Source organism: Chiloscyllium plagiosum, chromosome 27, assembly GCF_004010195.1.
Source record: "Chiloscyllium plagiosum isolate BGI_BamShark_2017 chromosome 27, ASM401019v2, whole genome shotgun sequence".
NCBI lineage: Eukaryota > Metazoa > Chordata > Chondrichthyes > Orectolobiformes > Hemiscylliidae > Chiloscyllium > Chiloscyllium plagiosum.
In genome coordinates, this window is record NC_057736.1 from 35,828,443 (window position 1) to 35,848,952 (window position 20,510).

At 41.2% G+C, this 20,510-nt stretch overlaps 1 protein-coding gene across 3 annotated transcripts in view; it reads left to right on the forward strand.

The window, feature by feature from the left end:
• LOC122563731 overlaps positions 1–20,510 on the forward strand; it is a 73,746-nt gene that overhangs the window by 11,975 nt on the left and 41,261 nt on the right. For all 3 annotated transcript variants that reach the window (XM_043717878.1, XM_043717877.1, XM_043717879.1), the window contains exons 4-6: positions 7,844–7,934; positions 10,044–10,219; positions 16,994–17,168. In XM_043717878.1, the coding sequence (XP_043573813.1) occupies positions 7,844–7,934; positions 10,044–10,219; positions 16,994–17,168 (442 nt within the window). The remainder of the gene's footprint in view (positions 1–7,843; positions 7,935–10,043; positions 10,220–16,993; positions 17,169–20,510) is intronic.

The window sequence follows — 20,510 nt, forward strand, 5'->3', positions numbered from 1 at the left end:
GAGAAAGTTTAAAAGGGATTTGAGGGACAACTTTTTCAAACAGAAGCTAGTTTTTTCTTCCTTTGTTCTGTCATAGGATGAGGGCATGGCTGGCTAGGCAGCATTTATTGCCCATCTCTAATTGCCCAGAGGGCAGTTGAGAGTCAACCACATTGCTGCGGGTCTGGAGTCAGACCTGGAAAGGATGGCAGACTTCCTTCCCTAAAGGACATTAGTGAACCAGATGGGGTTTTCCTGACAATTGGCCATGGATTTGTAGTAGTCATTAGATTCTTAATTCCAGGTATTTATTGAATTACAATTCCATGGTGGGGTTTGAACACAAGTCCCCAGAAGATTACCTGGGTCTCTGGATTAACAGTCTAGTGGTAATACCACTAGGCCATCACCTTTTTGTATGTGGAATAAGCTGCCAAAGTGGTAGATGCAGTTAAAGTTACAACATTTCGAAGAAATTTGGACAGATACATGAATAGAAAAGGTTTATAGAATCATGGGAAACTTGGTTGGTATGGACGAGTTGAACTGAAGAGTCTGTTGCCATACTGTATGACTCTATGACTCTGTGACAGTAGATGGGGGTGGTGGCGTTTTAAATCTGTTAGAGACCTTGCCTATAATGGAAATGCATAATCTCTTTGTACAATTAGTAGAACCAATAGTGCCAAAAAAAAATCAAGAACTTATTTCTGAAAAGTCCGAAGGTAATTTAATCGACTTCTGCTGTAGTACATGCAGTTAACTGAACAAGCATAGAACAAGTTCATAGTTGATTTTAATTTAAACTCGACTATATCATTCACCCCTTGTTTAATAAAATAAAAGGGCATTTAATATCATGACTTTCATCTCAGAGTAATGTAACAAACACCTCCTTGTTGCATATTTCTGCACAATGTTATTTCTGCTCTCTGGCCTAACACAGGCATCCTTTCAAGTAATCAGGCTGGTTTCACATATGAAACATCTGATTTCACATGTCATACATCTGGTTTCACATGACATACACCTGGTTTCACATATCATACACCCGGTTTCACATGTCATACATCTGGTTTCATATGTCATACACCTGGTTTCACATGTCATACATCTGGTTTCACATGTCTTACATGTTTCACATACCATATATCTACTTCATGTTCAATCTCAAAACAACGTGCCCTAATAACTTTGAAATGATGAGGAAGTCTTCAAATGTTGATTTTTTTTAACAAACAAAAGCAGGTCTAGCCTTGGGCTACTTTGTTGAAACTAATGTCTAGCAATATATCTATCAGCTTTGGAGAGTAGTCATTAAGTGAAACACATTTTTCTGATGATGCTGCATTCATGTAATGATAGTATGAGTGAATAGCTGCAGTCTGGGAGGTGAATTGAGAACTCCCTTTTCTTTAAACACAGAACATTTATGGAAGTGATACCTTATAAACAGAATCATCCAAATCAGTACAAGGCTATTCAGTCCCAATTGTAGGGTTAGCAGTGTTGAAGTCGCACATTTATTGCTGCACGATAATGGGGAATGGCCACAATTTGGTGCTCTTCTGTCATTCTACATTGAGGGCCTGCATCCTGTGTAAAACCATTAGTCAAAATGTTTACAAGCTATCAAATATTTTCATTGAAACAAACTGTACCTTGAATGAAATGGAATGACATGATTTGAAAAATTAAATGTTCCAGCACCAAGCATGAAATGTTATTGAAAGTTTCATTACAGAATGTACTTCTTGTAAGAATACATTGACTGTGCACTGAATTAATTCAAGATGGAGGACTGGAAAATGTTGTGGCTATAAGAACTGCTCCTTTTATGCGGTATTTTAGGTGCTGGAGGTGATTTCCTCAAATTCCAGGAGCAGCAATCACTGTTTTATATGCTGTTGCATTGTTTTGAAGCTTTGAAGGGAAAAGGATCAAAACAATGACACTTTTAAAAAGGAGGAAGACAGACAAAAGGCAGTGACCACATGGTCAGTGAGGAAGAGAGAGAAAGAAACCTACCCTGCTAACTGATACAGCAGTGAATCTGCACAGTCACTGACTGTTTGAGTTCATGTATCTCTGGATATCGGAGTGCATCTAGGAAAAATGCACAAACAGTGAAATTTACAGCTGACCTTGGAAGAACATGTTTGGGAGAGCTCACAGCACAGGAACAGATAAGTGCTTAGTTTTTAACGTGTAACCTTGCTGTGAGTCTGCAGTATTGAGCAGAGTGGATTCTTTCTTGATTATATGTTTTATTGAGATCTGTCTCTTGAGTAAATTTTAAAATATAAACCATAAGTACTCAGTTAGCCTGGAGTACTTTTTTTAGAGCAAAAGGATGGTGCTATTTTCTGGGTCTGTAGATTATGAAGGACCAAAGATGGCCTTTGGTAGAGTGATATGCCATTCTTGTTGGATGTGGAAGTTTAGGGAGAGTTTCTATGTTACTGATGATTATGTCTGCAGGAAGTGTCTTTGGTTGTGAATCCTATCAGATCACATGGATTGGTTAGAGTGACAGTTAGAGGCAATGAGGAATTTACTGGAGCTAGGGGGTGTGATAGATGGTGGTATAGGAAGGGAGAAAAGCTGGAGATACAGTCAGGTAGATGGGTTAACTCCAGGAAAGGTAGGAGGGGTAGGCAGGTTATGCAGGAGTCTTCTGTGGCTATCCCCAATTCAAACAAGTATGCTGTTTTGAAAAATGTAGGGGGTGATAGACTCTCAGGGGAATGTAGAACAAGACAGGCTCGAATGTAATGAGGGTACGTCAAAGGCACAGGCAGACATTTCTGCGGCCAGCAGCAAAAGAGCAGAATAGTGTGTTGTCTCCGTGGTGCCAGGACCAAGGATGTCTCAGACAGGGTGTAGGATGTTCTCAAGGGGGAGAGGGGCCAGCAGAGACATTGGAACTAATGACATAGGAAGAGAAAAGGATGAGATTCTGAAGGGAGAATATAGAACGTTAGGCAGGAATTTAAAAAGGAGGTCCTCGAGGGTAGTAATATCTGGATTACTCCAAGTGCTATGAGCTGGTGAGGGTAGGAATATGAGGATAGAGCAGATAAATGTATTGCTGAGGTACTGGCGCAGGGGACAAGGATTCACATTTTTGGATCATTGGAATCTCTTCAGGAGTACAAGAAGGACCGATTGCACCTGAATTGGAAGGGGTCTAATAGACTGGTAGGGAAATTTGCTCAGGATGATTTAAACTAGTAAGGTGGAAGGGTGGGAACCAGGGAGATAGTAAGGAAAGAGATCAATCTGAGACTGGTACAGTTGGGAAAAGGAGCGAGTCAAACAGTCAGGGCAGGCAGGAACAAAGCAGAGAACAAGGTAGCACTGATCAATTAAACTGCATTTACTTCAATGCAAGAGGACTAACAGGGAAGGCAGATGAACTTAGGGTATGGTTAGGGACATGGGATTGGGGTATCATAGCAATTACAGCAACATGGCTCAGGGATGGACAGGACCGGCAACTTAATGTTCCAGGATACAAATGCTACAGGAAGGATAGAAAAGAAGGCAAGAGAGGAGGGAAAGTGGCAGTTTTGATAAGGGATAGCATTACAGCTGTACTTAGGGAGGATATTCCTGGGAATACATCCAAAAAAGTTTTTTGGGTGGACCTGAGAATTAAGAAAGGGATGATCACCTTATTGGGATTGTCTTATAGACTCCCTAATAGTCAGCGGGAAATTGAGAAACAAATTTGTCAGGAGATTTCAGTTACCTTAAGAATAATAGGGTGGTTATGGTAGGGGATTTTAACTTTCCAAACATGGACTGGGACTGCCATAGCATTAAGGGTTTAAATGGAGAGGAATTTGTTAAGTGTGTACACGAAAATTTCCTGATTCAGTATGTGGATGTACCTAGTAAAGTAGATGCAAAACTTGACCTACTTATGGGAAATAAGGCAGGGCAGGTGTCAGTGGGTGAGCACTTTGGGGCCAGTGATCATAATTCTATCAGTTTTAAAATAGTGATGGAAAAGGATAGATCAGATCTAAAAGTTGAAGTTCTAAATTGGAGGAAGGCTACTTTGACGGTATTAGGCAAGAACTTTCAAAAGCTGATTGTGGGCAGATGTTTGCAGGTAAAGGGATGGCTGGAAAATGGGAATCCTTCAGAAATGAGATAACGAGAGTCTACATACAGTATATTCCTGCTCGGGTGAAAGGAAAGGCTGGTGGGTGTCAAGAATGCTGGATGACTCAAGAAATTGATGGTTTGGTTAAGAAAAAGAAGGAAGCACATGTCAGGTATAGACAGGAGAGATTGAATGAATCCTTAAAGAAAGTAGGAGTATACTTAAGAGGGAAATCAGAGGACAAAAGAGGACATGAGATAGCTTTGGCAAATAGAGTTAAGGAGAATCCAAAGGGGTTTTACAAATACATTAAGGACAAAAGGGTAACGATGGAGTGAATAGGGTCCCTCAAAGATCAGCAAGGCAGCCTTTGTGTGGAGCTGCAGGAGGTGGGGAGATATTTTGCATCAATGTTTACTGTAGAGAAGGAAATGGAAGACATGGAATGTGGGGAAATAGATGTTGACATCTTGAAAAATGTCCATATTACTGAGGAGGAGATGCTGGATGTCTTGAAATGCATAAAAATGGATGTATGCCCAGGACTTGATCAGGTATAGAATTCTGGGAAGCTCGGAAATGATTGCTGGGCGCTTTGCTGAGATATTTGTATCATCAATAGTCACAGATGAGGTGCCAGAAGACTGGAGGTAGGCTAACATGGTGCCACTATGTAAGAAAGGTGGTAAGGAAAGGCCAAGGGACTATAGACCGGTGAGCCTGACATCGATGGTGGGCAATTTGTTGGAGGGAATCCTGAGGGACAGGATTTACATGAATTTGGAAAGGTAAGGACTGATTAGGGATAGTCAGCATGTGCGTGGGAATTCATGTCTCATGAACTTGATTGAGTTTTTCGAAGAAATAACAAAGGGGATTGACGGGGGCAGAGGGGTAGACATGATCTTTATGGACTTTATGGATTTCAGCAAGGTGTTCGACGAAGTTTCTCATGGGAGACTGGTTAGCAAGATTAGATCTCATGGCATGGACAGGTTGGACCGAAGGATCTGTTCCCGTGCTGTACGTCTCTATGACTCTCTTTGGCTCAGAAAATGTTTTTGAGATAAAGTGAGGGCTGCAGATGCTGGAGATCAGAGCTGAAAATGTGTTGCTGGAAAAGCGCAGCAGGTCAGGCAGCATCCAAGGAACAGGAGAATCGACGTTTCGGGCATAAGCCCTTCTTCAGGAATAAGGGCTCATGCCCGAAACAACGATTCTCCTGTTCCTTGGATGCTGCCTGACCTGCTGCGCTTTTCCAGCAACACATTTTCAGCTCAGAAAATGTCTGTTTGTCCTTTTGTGTTACAGTTGGCCTAAAACAGGTAATTCAGCTCAATCCTTCTTTCCAACTCTGAACCTTAGCCCCTGAGTTTAATGATGTAATAGTGGCATCAGTGTTCACCACAGGAATTGCCTGTTGAAAAGCAATCATTAAGAGCAATGATTATTGATCCCACCCTCGCAGGTGCTTGGTAATACATAACATGAATATTCCTGAAAAGAGAAACATATTGCCATCAAAACAAATACAAGAATGTCAAATTTCAAATGATTACAACAATTTATACAACAGGAGAAAAATGGTACTGACTGATTGGTAAGTTGACGGTGATTGTTCAAAGCATTGCTAAGAAGACAACAATGGGCTTCAAAATAGTTCAAAATGCAAAAAAGCCTCCATGTGTTCTTCTGTTTGTAGAGACTAGGTTCTGGTATGTGAATGTAGATGACTTCTAGCAAATGTAACGAAGCCACATTATGAGCAACACTGAATATCTTAAATTGATTATCTTACCTTAAAATTAGCTATTGTAGCTGTTATAATATTCAAAATTATCCAACAAATGCTGCCAAAAACAGAGTCCCATCTCTGTGACCACTTGTATTGGAGTTTGTAAGCATGGGCTGGTTGTGTACAGTTTATACTTTGCCTGTTACAACCAAGTCATTTGATTAATTCAGCCATTCATTGGGACAGATGTCCCATGCAATTGGCATCATACTAATATTGAAAATCATACATCAATTATATGGTATTAATGGAAAATAGCGCTCACTTAACACTGCACTTGCTGAATAATCCTTAATGTATCACTGTCTACATTAACAATCAATTTAAGACAAAGACTTAAGCTCATAATGTCACTCATTTATGCATGCAACAAGTGACATGCATTCTTCCTTTCTCTGCCATCAAAAGGAATATAGCCAATCCTTGTACCTTTTATTTTGAATTACCCAGGAGCATGAGGAACCTAGGGCTCCCCACTGGTTTCTCCATGGAATTGCCTTCGGCAATCTGAGTCAACCTGCTAACGTATCAAAACCATCTTCTCCTGTAATATAGGTTGTTGTGATTTCTTCATAAAATTTGGCATTCTAAAATTTGTCTTGATGAGTGGAAGACAAGAATCTTTGGTGACCTGTCCCTGGTTACAACTTGTTAGTCTAGTACTATTGGATTCCAAATGCTCCACTGCCTTGAGTTGTAAAACCATGCTTGCAAAAATTTTATTCCAAATATTTATTACCATTTGAAAACTTATTTTCTTAAATTCCAGGCAGGTACATCTCTCTGTGTTCAGAGACAGCTCAAAATGGCCACCAAGAAAGATGAAATGAAGTTCTTTCAATAGTTCCCATTATGACTTCTTCAAATAATCTGAGCAGGAATGATCATACAGCTTAATTTAAGGAAATCTAAAAGAATAGAAGCAAACTCATTGGTGATTACGTTTGTGCCATTTTGATCAGAAGACGCTGTTACATTGCACAATGGATTGTACTAATTAGAAATAGACTAAGCATGGTGATGATTTTCAGTTTATTGAAAATCAATGTAAAAACTCAGAAATTAGTCATGCTGAAATTGTAAATACCTGCTTGACACATGTGCAGCATGTTGAGTTTAGTGTGAGCTGATTGGAGGACAAAGAAATGGATTATTTAATTTCAGGTCTTTTAAATTTATTTAGCTTTCTACAAGTTGTGGACCTAATTTCCCTTGAGCACACCTTGAGAACTGAATGTGCAAATTTACAGAGCCAATAATACTGGAAGTTTTGTTATATTCTCATCACATCTCCCATCAAATTAGTAGGACAGAAAATATCCCCTTGCCTACATTCTCTCATGGAGGTTAAGATAATCATAGCCATGTTGAATTGGAGGGTAAACATTTGCACAGTTAGATCTGTTTAATGTACAAGTCATCCTATTGAAGAAGTAGAACATATATAATTTTAACCATTATCATTTTAGATACAGAGGCTTCAAATACCCTTCACATTGTGCAAATAGAGCTATACGTTTATAATATCTCCTGGCAGTTATCATGGGTTATGTTTTGTTTTGTCCCTGCACAACGATATTTCTGCATTAACTGGTTTCAAGGAACCTCACACACAATTCTCATTACAAACTGAAACCAATCTGTGCTCTCATGTATTCTTGATTCAAAAGTAAATTGGATAAGTTTAGATTTTCATGAAGAAATGATAATCTTTTATGGTTTACCGTACTTCTGAATATCTGCATAAGTTATATCGTAAAGAGCAGAAATTGATAATAAATGTGGATTTAACACTAATTATTTCTGAACTCAGTTTTAAATATATATAAATATTTCCCATCTCTTATCAGGCTGTATTCTAATGGAAAGAGTTCATTGATTGTTGGCGCATGTTGGTGAAAAGTGAAACCCATTGTTTACATTCTTGGCAACTCATCAAATGCTTTGCTTTAAAGGTTGAGTTTAAAGGCCCAGCTCCAAGTGCAGCAACAAGACAACTGTATGAAGATCTCGCACTCACTTTGGAATCACAGCAAAAGCAGACAGGTCTGTTTTTTTAAATGAGAAAATTACTAAAAGATACCAATATTCCCCCATGAGCAAAATCAACATTAGGCTTTTTGAGACCACAACATTTCTGCGTTTGTAGAAATTTGGTCACATTAGATTTCATTGCAAAATAATCAGATTCTCACGTTCAGAGTTAAGAGACGTGGAGCCATTGTCAGTTGATCCCAGTGAGCTGTAATATTTTAATTAATGATTGTTAAAAGCAACATCTAAAGACAATGTAGAAGATACTGCATTGAATATCCTCGAAGTGAGCAAGAGCCAGAGAATTGGAACTTCTTTTGGCCCACATCTTTTTGAATATAACCTCTGAAAGGACAAGTTCAGTGACTTACTATAAGTCAAGATTTCAAAGCTTTCACGTGTATAAAAGCAAAATATTGCAGATCCTTGCAGTCTGAAATATAAAAAGAAGGAGCTGGAAATATTTAAGAAGTCACATAGCATCTGTGGAGGAAGGAACAAAGTGAAAACTGCTGCCTGACCTACTAAACACTAGTTATATATTCTGCTCATATATATAAAGCTATGTTGCCAATTAATCCCTCACTTCCTTTAAGGTTTGTATGCAGCCTGTTTGATGCTTTGGCATGATTGCACTGTGACAGTGCAATGTTAAGCTTTAATCATTTTCAATCCTTGAATACTGTTACTTCAAAAAAAAATAAATTTACACTTTTTTCACATACTTTATTCTGAGAAGTGGGAAAGTCTCATATCTATCATCATCATATTCAGACTTGGTATGAGTTAGTGATGCAACAGACATGCTTGCACAACATATTAAACCTCAAATTCACAAGCAAAGAACTCTTGTTAACTGGTCACATTTCCTGTAAAGTCAATTGAAATAGAAAAGCAGCTTGCATATTGAAAGCATTTTTCACATTCTACAGATGTCCCAAAGTGCTTCACAGCTAATACAGAATGTTTTAGATTAACTTGCTGTTGTAAAGGAGAAAACAGGACCACCAGATTGTGCACTGGAAGCTTCCACGGGTAACAATTGGTTTTCAGTGCTTTTTAGTTGAAATTGGCCTGGCCTTAAAATCCACTCTAACAGATGGATGGGATCCTGGTTAAAAATCTTTACTGTAAGATCGCACCTCTGGCTGTGCAGTGCTCCCTCTGTAGCAAGCTTCAGTTTCTGAAGTGGAATTTAATCCTGTAATTTTCTGCTTGGATCAAGTCATTCAGATATGATGAATAAAATTCATGGACGTTGCAAGAATTAATCAGATACTGAGGTCACAACAATTTTTGGCCAAACCAACCTAAAGGTTCTAAGGGTGACCGGTCCAAAGCCAGTAAATTCTGCACAAATAATTTTAAGCAAATTTTAATGGAAATACATTGGTGGTAAAGTGAGCTTCATGCAGTATATCTTAATCAAGGCCAATGTTGTGTCTTCCATATTCATTCATGGGACGAAGGTGTTGCTAGCAAAGCCACCATTTATTGTGCTTGAGAAGGTGGAGCTGAGGCACTTCCTGGAATAAAATTGAATTATTTGCTTGCTAGGCCACTTCAGAGGTCAACTAAGAGTCACCAACTAGAGTCATATGTCGATCAGGTCAGTTAAGGACAGCAGATTTCATCCCCAAAAACAGAATTAGTGAGGTTTTTTTTGAAAGTTTGATAGTTTTCTGATTTATTTTACTAATTTACTTTAAATTCTGTGGCTCTTGTGATGGAATTGTTATTAAGGACCATTTCATTAGAAAAGCAAAATACAGCAAATGTTTGAAATTTGAAATAAAAGCTAAAAGTGTTGAAAGTGTTCAGTAGGTCAGACAGATCTGTGGAGAGAGAAACAGTAAATACTTAAAAGTATTGTACCCTGCATCATAACTGAGGGGCCTTGAAACATTCACCTTGTTTCTCTCTCTACAGCTGCTATCTAACCTGCTCAATTTTTCCAGCTTTTTCTGCTTCTAACTCCAAGCCTTTGAGGTTTGTTACCATGCTGTATGACTCTCTGATACTACCAGTCCAATATTGTAATCAACAGCTACCATAACCAATGCTTAGTTGTTTTTTGCCAGTCTCCTTCATTCACTTATGTTTGATTTAATGTTTCTGCAGATGGGGTGATTCAAAAGTTCATTAGCTTGCAAGAGGAAAGTAAAGAGTCGAGGAAGAGAATTATAAGAATTGAAAATGACATTGAATGCATTAGATCAGGACTGGCCAAACTGCAAATGGAGTGGGAATACAGACAGCACTACTTATTGACAGAAGGGAGTGACACCAAAGAGCAGGTAATCAAACTATTTCTTCCTTTCCAGCTTTAGAATCCAATATTCCTAATCTTTAAACGTGCATTCAATGCATCCATGACAATGCCACCTTCACACTTAAACATTCAAGAACAATATTTATCAATTTAAAGTTATAACCAGTGATAATCTATAAAACACAGGCATAGTAGATTCAGTCAGGCACATATAAATATGTTACAGTGAACTTCTATCATATTCTGAGCTAACAAACTAGCAATGCTTCCCTTCCATCTCCACATACATTCTTCTCTCAACACATGCACACACACCACCACACCGATATCCACATTTATTCACACATATATCCACTCAGACAAACGCATGGAAACACTCAAGCACACACAAGTCACAAGCAATCATACAGATTCACCCACACACACAAATCTCAAATGTGTACCGTGGTGTTTGTGGATAAAAAGATGTTATCACATGATGGTTGGCATGGACTGGTTAGACCAAAGGGTCAGTTTTCGAGCTGTATAACTCTATGGCTCTTTAACTAATCGTCTTTCCAATGACTGGTTCTAAGTTCTTAATAGTGTACAGTGGCAGACAAATAGCAACTATTGTGTCTTAACAAGAAGATGATCTTCACTGAATAAGGCATAGTTTATCTTGCAACAATAACTGGTTCATTAGGCATTGAGAAAGTTTCATGGTGGTTTCTCTCTTTAAGCCTTTGCGGGCTTTCTTACGCTACCTTCCCAACCTTGCTTTATTACCTTTGCACCACATTGTTATGGTGGCCCACTATAGTATTTTCCTACCACAGACATAAGTATTAGCCACTGCTGGGACTTCCCAGCATTCCTGGCATCTGTACCCCCAGTCAAGGTGCTGTCAGGCCACAGCTGCCTTACACGGTTCCTGTCAATTGGCCTTGGTACATCAAGTAAAAGGAATTAGGTAACTGGAGTATACCTTGCGATTTTGGTGACTGATGGAGGTCTGGAGGACAAGCAATAAGCTGGAGTCACATAGTTACTGCTCTGACTTCCGCATTGGATTTTGATACCCTCCAGGTTCTACCTGTCATGTGGAAATATTGAAAGCTGCATATTGATGGGGCAGGATAGTTATAATCAGGATGTTAATGGTTGCTAATGCATGAAAATAGACCTCTCACTGCTCACCAGTGAGAATCTCAACTCGCCGTTCAATACTTGGTTGCAGAATGGAATTTTTTTTTTACTTTTGACGTTCAGAAGATCCTCACTCACCGCCTCTCATGCCTTTCTCGCCTTTGCCCTCATTATTCAGGCACTTACGAAGGTTTTGCCATTGTTACTAAGATTATAAGGAGAGCTATAGATATAAATCTGTGTGATATCCCATCTGGGCCAGTGTAATCTCATCAGAGTGAGTGGAGTCAAAAAGTGTTCCTGATGAGGAAAAAGGAATTCCTGATAAAGAGCTTATGTTCAAAACGTTGACCCTCCTGCTACTTGGATGCTACCTGACCGATTGTGCTTTCCGACACCACACATTTGGACTCTCATCTCCAGCATCTGCAATCCTCACTTTCTCCTCAGAGTGAGTAGAGCCTACTGCAGTGTCCAATGTTAATTGCTTCAGAACCATTACCTTGTAGAACATATAATATAATGAATAAAATCAGAGACTGGGGAGTGGGGGCGGTGGTGGTGGAGTGTAGTATAAGAGGTTAAGTCTGACTGAACGACAGGGTAATATAATACATTATCAAAAGAAGTATTACAATGTCACATGGTCTTCCAACTTCATGAAGTTTCATGGCAGAGTAAAGCTATAGTATAATGTTTCTTAAATATAATTAATCCTTTCCTGACCTCAGAAGACTCTATAAGGATTGCTTAGTGCCATAACAAATCCAAGGATATGACAAAATGCCGTTAATGAGGCAGCGTTTTCTTAATAAGGTTGGCATCTTGGAAAGAACAGTGCATTGGCAGTATCCACAGCTGGCCAATGGGATTGCCCTCTTACTTTCACAATGGGTGGGTCATTGGTGAGCTCCTCCCCATACCCACGTGATAGAGCTGCCAGCCTGATCAGAATTCCATCAGTTCAGCGGCGTCACCAGGAACAGTGGCTATGTCTGAGAAAGGCAGGTGCTTGGTAGTTTGCACCAGATAGACCGAAAAGGTGTTTCTTAAAATACACAAATTATATTCACAGAGGGAAATCCTCTCCAAGTTCATCACTCTGTACAGCGTCCACTCCTTGAATGCTTTTCCTCACCCACTCCAGCTGCCTGCATTTAAATGGAAACTTCCCCATCCAGTGCTGAGTTATTGGCAAAATGCTGACAGGGGCGGTAAAATGGTCCAATGGGGTATTTGAATGCTTAAGTTTGCTTTCCACCTCTTTGTGATAGCAACTTGTTTCGAATTGGCTTATCCCACTGTAGATGAAATGCCTTGGCCATCCAGGGCATGGTTACTAAGCCGTTCTGGCACAGGTCCCATCCTCCTCCCCCCAATCCTCTCCATTTTACTAGCACCTCTCCCCAGTCTCCTACTTCTGGTGTATTCTGGCCTTTGTGCATTTGGGAGTATTTTGCTCTGAATGAATATTCAACAGTAAGTAAATAAGAGTTAATACTAATAAAGTCTTGAACTTACTTGAAAGCTTTCAAACACATTTATTATATTAGTAGTAAATCCCTTGTGCATGGTGAATTAGAGAATTGCTTTTTTCTTATTCATTTGCGAGGTGTGGGCATCGCTGGCTGGCCAGCATTTATTGCCCATCCCTAGTTGTTCTTGAGAAGGGGGTGGTGAGCTGCCTTCTTAAACTGCTGCAGTCCATTGCTATGGGTTGACCCATAATATCCTTAGGGAGAGAATTCCAATATTTTTACCCAGCGACAGTGAAGGAATGGTAATATATTTCCAAATCAGGATGGTGAGTGACTTAGAGGGGAAGTTGAAGGTGGTGGTGTTCCCACTTATCTGCTGCCCTTGTCCTTCTAGATAGATGTGGTTGTGGGTTTGGAAGGTTCTATATGAGAATCTTTGGTGAATTTCTGCAGTCCATCCAGTAGATCATAAACACTGCTGCTACTGAGTGTCGGTGGTGCCAATTGAGTGGGCTACTTTATTCTGGATGGTGTCAAGCTTCTTCCATGTTGTTGGGGCTGCACTCATCCAGGCAAGTGTGGAGTATTTCATCACACTCCTGACTTGTCAGTGGTGGACAGGCTAGAGTGGGTCAGGAGGTGAATTACTTGTCGCAGTATTTATCACCTCTGAACTGCTCTTATAGCCGCCGTGTTTATGTGGTGAGTCCAGTTGAGTTTCTAGGTCAATGGTAACTCACAAGATATTGATAGTTGGGGATTCAGTGATGGTAACACCACCAAGGGGCAGTGGTTAGATTGTCTCTTATTGGTGATGCTCAAGCCTGGCATTTGTGTGGTGCAAATGTTACTTGCCATTTGTCAGCTCAAGCTTGGATGTTGTCCAAATCTTACTTCATTTGAACATGGACTGCTTCAGTGTCTGAGGAATTGCGAATATTGCTGAACGTTATGCAATCATTACCGAATATTCCCACTTATGATCTTATGTTGGAGGGAAGGCCATTGACAAAGCAGCTGAAGGTGGTTGTGCCCAGGACACTACTCTGAGAAAATCCTGTAGAGATGTTCTGGAGCTGAGATGATTGACCTCCAATAACCATGATCATCCTCCTCTGACTCCAACCATTGGAAAGTTGGCCCTGATATCCATTGATTCCTGTTTTGCTGAAGCTCCATGATGCCACATTTGGTCAAGTGCCGCCTTGATGTTAAGGGACGCCACTGTCACCTCACCTTTGGAATTCAGCTCTTTTCTTCATGATTGAATCAAGGCTGTAATGAGGTCAGCAGCTGAGTGGCCCTGGCAGAGCCTAAACTGGGCAGATTATTGCTGAGCAGGTGCTCTTGATAGCACTATTGATGAAGCTTTACATCATTTTACTGCTGATTGAGAGGACGCTGAGGGGTGATAATTGGCCAGATTGGATTTGTCCTGCTTTTTAAGTACAGGATATACCAGGGCAATTTTCCACATTGGCATGTAGATACCAGTGTTGTAACTGTACTGGAACAGCTTGGCTAGGGGAGCGGCAAGATCTGGAGCACATGTCTTCAGTACAATAGCTGGAATGTTGTCAGGGCCCATAGCCTTTGCAGTATTCGGTGCTTCCAATTGTTTCTGATGTCACGTGGAGTAAATTGAATTGGTTGAAGACTGGTATCTGTAATGATGGGCACTGCTGGAGGGAGCTGAAATGGCATTTCTGGCTGAAGATTACTGCAAATGCTTCAACCTTATCATTGATGTGCTGAGCTCTTCCATCACTGTGGAGCCTCCTCCTCCAGTGAGTTGTTTAATTGTCCAACACCATTCGTGACAGGATGTGGCAGGACTGCTGAGCTCAGATCCGATCTGTTGGTTATAGGATCACTTAACCCTGTCAATCACTTGCTGCTTACAATGTTTGGCATGCAAGTAGTCCTGTTTGGTAGCTTCATCAGGGTGATACACCATCTGTCCAGTGCTGCTCTTGGCATGGCCTCCTGCAACCTCCATTGAACAAGGGTTGATTCCCTGGCTTGATGGTAATGGTTGACTGGGGGTTATGCTGGACCATGAGGCTACCGATTATACTGGAGTACAATCCTGCGCTGTTGATGGCCCATAGCACCTCGTGGATGCCCAGTCTTGAGTTGTTATATCTGTTCAAAGTCTGTCCCATTTAGTATGGCCGTAGTGCCACACAACACGATGGAGGTTATTCTCAATGTGAAGGCAGGACCTCATCTCTACAAGGACTGTGTGGTGGTCACTCTTACTGATATTGTTATGGACTTATGGACCTGCAGCCGGCAGATTTATAAGGATTAGTTCAAATATATTTTTCCCCTCTTGTTGGTTCCCTCAGCACCTGCCATCTAGCAGCTATGTCCTTTAGGGCCGACCAGCTCATTCAGTAGTACTGCTGTTGAGCTACTCTTGGTGGTGGACAATGAAATGCCCCATCCAGGATACATTTTGTGCCCTTTCCATCCTTAGTGCTTCCTCCAAGTGTTCTTCAACATGGAGGAGTATCGATTCATCAGTTAACGGAGGACATTACATGGTAGTCAGTAGGAGGTTTCCTCACCCATGTTTAACCTGACGCCATGAGATTTCATGGGGTTCAGAGTCAATGTTGAGGACTTCTATTTCAGTTCCCTCTCGACTGCATACTACTGTGCTACCATCTCTGCTGGGTCTGTCCTGCAGGTGGGAAAGGACATATCCAGGGATGGTAATGGTAGTGTCTGGACATTGTCTATGAGGCATGATTCTATGAGTATGACCATGTCAGGCTATTTCTTGACTAGTCTATGAGACAGCTCACCCAATTTTGGCACTAGCCCGCAGATGTCAACAAGGAGGACTTTGCAGGGTCAACAAGGCTATTTCTGATGTTGTCTTTTTTGGTATCTAGATCAAGGCCAGGTGATCTGTCTAGTTTCATTTCTTTGAGACTTCGTAGCAACCGGTAGAACTGGGTGGCTTGCTAGGCCATTACCAAGGGTATTTGAGAGTCAACCACATTGTTGTGGTCTAGAGTTACAGTAGGCCAGACCAGGTGAGGATGACAGATTTCTTTCTCTGAAGGGCATTAACGAATCAGTTTTTCCCAATAATCAACAGTAGATTTTTAATTGCAAATTCTTTTCTTATTGAATTCAAATTCCACCATTTGGGTTGGTGGGATTTGAACCCAGGTCCATAGAACATTAGCTGAGTGTTTTAATTAGATTAGATTCTCAACAGTGTGGAAACAGGCCCTTCGACCCAACAGCCCACATCGACCAGTAACCCACCCAGACCCATTTCCCTCTGACTAATGCACCTAACACACTATGAGCAATTTAGCTAGGTCAATTTACCTGACCTGCACATCTTTGGACTGTGGGAGGAAACCCATACAGACACCAGGAGAATGTGCAAACTCCACACAGACAGTCGCCCGAGGCTGGAATCGAACCCAGGTCCCTGGCGCTGTGAGGCAGCAGTGCTAGCCACTGTGCCACCCGTGGATTCCTAATCTAGTGATAATATCATTAAGCCATTGCCTCCCCTTTAAAAGTAGTAGAAGTGTTAACAGCTTAGTGTGGTGTAACAAGCATTACAAGAAGTGTACATAAAAGCATAGGAACATTCAATCCGCAGCTTATTCTGACACTCAGAGCTGGTCTGCATCTTAATTTCAGTTCCCTTCTTGGTGACACATCCCATGCTACTTTACCTAACAAAAGGCTGTGGATAGAGTATGGCTGATATATTCTGCAATTTGCCCACAACCGCAGCTGCACTTGACTTGAGTAGTGGGTACCCTACAGTGAAGGTTTTGTCACTGCAGCCAGTTTCATACTGATGTGTAACAGGCTTTAGAGTAAAACATTACATTCAAAATGTAAGTAAAATATGCTGGAAAGCTTAATTTAAAATCAAGCTGTTTGAGCATTAAGTCAGTCAGATTTTAAAGGGAAAAGATCATTTAAGCACTTCCAGTGAAAATCTTTGCCACACCTTCTCACCTGAAACGTTTACTACTTTTTCTCTTCCAAATGCTGACTGATTTGTACCTTGCTGCATTTAGTACTAGTGACATGATATTGCAATCCAATAAATCTTGCGGATTATGAATCCTTGATTACTATGAAGCAAAACAAGGAAAACGATAAAATAAAACTCAGAACAATCTGCTGTTCCTCATTGAATTCTGCAGATGTGTGATGATTGCAGTGAGCAGACAGTGGAGAGCAAGGAGATGGATGAAACATTGAAACCCAAGATGTCAAAAGTAGCAATCCAGTCTCAGCATGTCACACGCCAACAGAGGAAAGATCATGCAATAAGGAACGGAGTGGATCATGGCTGCAGTGAACAGGTTACTCAGACAGGTACTTCATGAATAATTTTCAAATGTACATTATTATTCTTTATTGTTTTTCTTTGTTATTGAATTTGAAGTCATTAAGTTTTAGTGACGATGGTTCTGTTACTGGCTCCTGACCAGCAGGATATTATGACAAAATAAAATTCAAATCAATCTGGTTTCGAACAAGGGAAATCATGTTTAACTCATTTATTCAAGTCCTTTGAGGAAGTTCTAACCAAAGTGGCTAAAGCGAAATCTGTAGCTGTGGTAAACTTGGATTTCCAATTCAGTAAGGTGTGACAGTAACATTACACACAACACATGGAGTTGGGGTAACATATCAGCACGGATAAAGAATTACTTAACTAACAGGAGGCAGAAAGTGCGGACAATTTTTCACTTTGGCAGTACGTAAAGTGGAGTGCCACAGGAACTATCGCTGGGTCCTCAATTATCGGGTGGTCTATACTAATTTGGATAAAAGGGCCAGCTGTATGGTAGCTAAATGTGTTAATGACAGCAAGATATGTAGGAAAGTAAATTAGCAAAAGGGGGTAAAGAAAAGTTTTCAGACTGGGAGAACAATTGGCAGATGTGGGAAAATGTGAACTTGTGCACAACGGCAATAAGATTAGAAGAATAGTATGTCATATAGCTCATGAAAGATTCAAGAACTTGAAGATGTAGAGGGATTTGGATGTCCCAGTACATATGTTAAAGAATGCTGGTGTGTGGTTGCACCAACTGACTAGAAAGTCAAATAGAATGTTAGCACTTAATGCAAATAGAATTAGAAACTGTGTTCGGCTTTGGTCTCATTATTTGAAAAAGATGAATGCATTAGAAGCAGTTCAGAGAAGATTTCTACAACTCATTCTGAGATGAAGAGCTTCTCTTATGAAGACATGTTGAAAGGTTAGGTGAGTCACTGTTGGAGCCTAGTTTAGAATGAGAGAGATCTTATGAAAACATAGAAAATCTTAAGGGAACTGAAAAGGTTGGACGCCTGGAGGATATTTTCTGTTGTTTGGGAGACTAAAACTAAGAGATATAGTTTAAAATTAAGAGCTTGCCCTTTTAAAACAAAGAGAGAGAAAATAGTTTTCTCTAAGATTATCATTGGCCTGTGCAATTCTCTTCCCTACTTAGAAAGTGGTGGGGCCTGGATCGTTGAATTTATTTAGGCTTGAGTTAGATTCTTGACTGACAAGTTGGCAAGGCGTATATGTGAGGCGTGTGGAGCACAGCGAGGAAAGAGGAGATGAGACCATAACCAGATCACCCATGGTCTTAATGAATGGTGGAGCAGGCTCAAATGGCTGTACAGAGATTGGAACAATGTCAGTCAGGAGGATCTCATAGAATATGAGTTCCCTGACTGGGGCTGTTAACCTAGTCCAATCAGGGAGCCCCAGCTGACAAAGAAGAATGGGCACGTCAGGGGTTCTGTTCACTCTAGGGTCAGCTCTGACCTAGCTGAGTCAGTGCACATATAAGTGAAGGATGGCTTGGTGAAAGGATACTGGCTTTTGTGAGGTTACTTTAGTGGTGACGAGTGTGGGATGCTGGGATTAATGATGTGACCATGCAAATGTGTCTAATAGCTGAAGCTGAATTGGACTTCAAACGCGTATGATGACGGGCTTTATTGTTAGAAAATGGCAATGCTTTGAGCCGCTTCTCCCCGGAAGATCCATGACCGGTGGTGTCATCGCTAGAGCAGTCATTTCTGGTATTAAACTTTCTGGACACCCAGTCACTGTTGACAATACCAGACTGTGGACACACAATGGTTCAGTCCTGGCAAAACTAAAACAGCTGGTGGTGATGGGACAAGCAAAAAGGGCCATCACAACCAGAATTGAAACCTCTCTGGATCCAGGGAAACCAGATCACAAAAGAGAATGACATTTCATTATGGGGAGCAAGAACGATTGTCTCGAGCAAACGGTCACCACCAGATAACGGCTGAAATCTACCAAGGTCATCCAAATGTTTCCAAAATGAAGACACTGGCAAGAAGTTATATCTGATGCCAACATTGCCACATTGGTTGGGCACTGCCCAGAATGTCAATAAGGACACATTACTGCCTCGCATTCATGGGAATGGCTGGGTAAACCCTGTACTTGGTCACACGTTGACTATGCCAGTCCTCTCATTGACTCTATGATTTTAGTCATTGGGGATATCCATTCGAAATGGTTGCTCATGCATAGAGTTAATTTGTCAAACACAGGGTCGATGATTGAAAAGTCTTTTTCTTTGCATCTTTTGCAATTCACGGATTCGCAAAGGTGTTGGTCACAGACAAGGGGCTATCATTAACCAGCAGAGCTTTTGTGTGTTTCCAAAAGTCAAATGTCATTTGGCACGGAAGGACAGCTCCAGACCGTCCATCATCCAATGGTCTGGCAGACAGAACAATCCAAACTTTGAAGGTAGGCTTAAACAAATAGCCTACAGCTTCACTCGATACCAAACGATCCCAGTTCCTGTTTGATTACAGGACCACTGCTCATGCAACTCGAGGGACATCTCCAGCATAGTTGCTTATGGGGAGACGACTCCACACCAGCATAAGTCTGATCATCCTGGACCTGGGAGGGAGGATGAAATGGCATGGGGAATTCCAATACCAGACACAAGACTCCTCTAAGCAAGACAGGTGCTTTACTTCATGGAAAAAAGTTTGCTGTCAAAACCACGGTAATGGCCCTGCATGAGGCTATGGTTGAAGTGAGGTCAGGTCCCGTGATGTGCAAAGTTTGGGCCAGTGAGACAGTGCTGAACAAGCATGTGGACCACATGAAAGCTGCAGCCTTGCAAACGGGGCAGGGAGCAAAAACATATCTGGTTCCTCAGAACATCTGGCAAAGCTGTCAGAACTTGTGGGTTCTCCCTCTCTGCTTAGTGTCGGAGGAACCTCTGAGGCCAAGAGGGACACGGCAGATGTCGCAGCCCCAATACTGTTACCGCCTGAGGAAGAAGAATTTCAGCTGAGACGCTCTAGGCGCAAGGGGCGGCCTACAGTCTAGGACAGACTGCCAGAATCTGAGGCACAGTCAGAGGAACCAGTTTGGTGACACAATGCCCCAGTAGAAGCTTCAAGAAAAAGAATGGGCCTACATTCCAAGAGAGGAGGATACACTGATAGGAACGAGGCCAGTCAGGTGGACCTCATAGATTATAAGTTCCCTGATTGGGGCTGTTAGCCTGTTCCAAACAGGGAGCCTTAGCTGACAGATATACACAGGAGTTTCAGGGGCTCTGTTCACTCGAGGAGCTGGCTCTGAGCTAGCTGGGTAAGTATTATATACTATGCATGTATAAACAAAGGGGGACTTGATGACAAGATATCGGC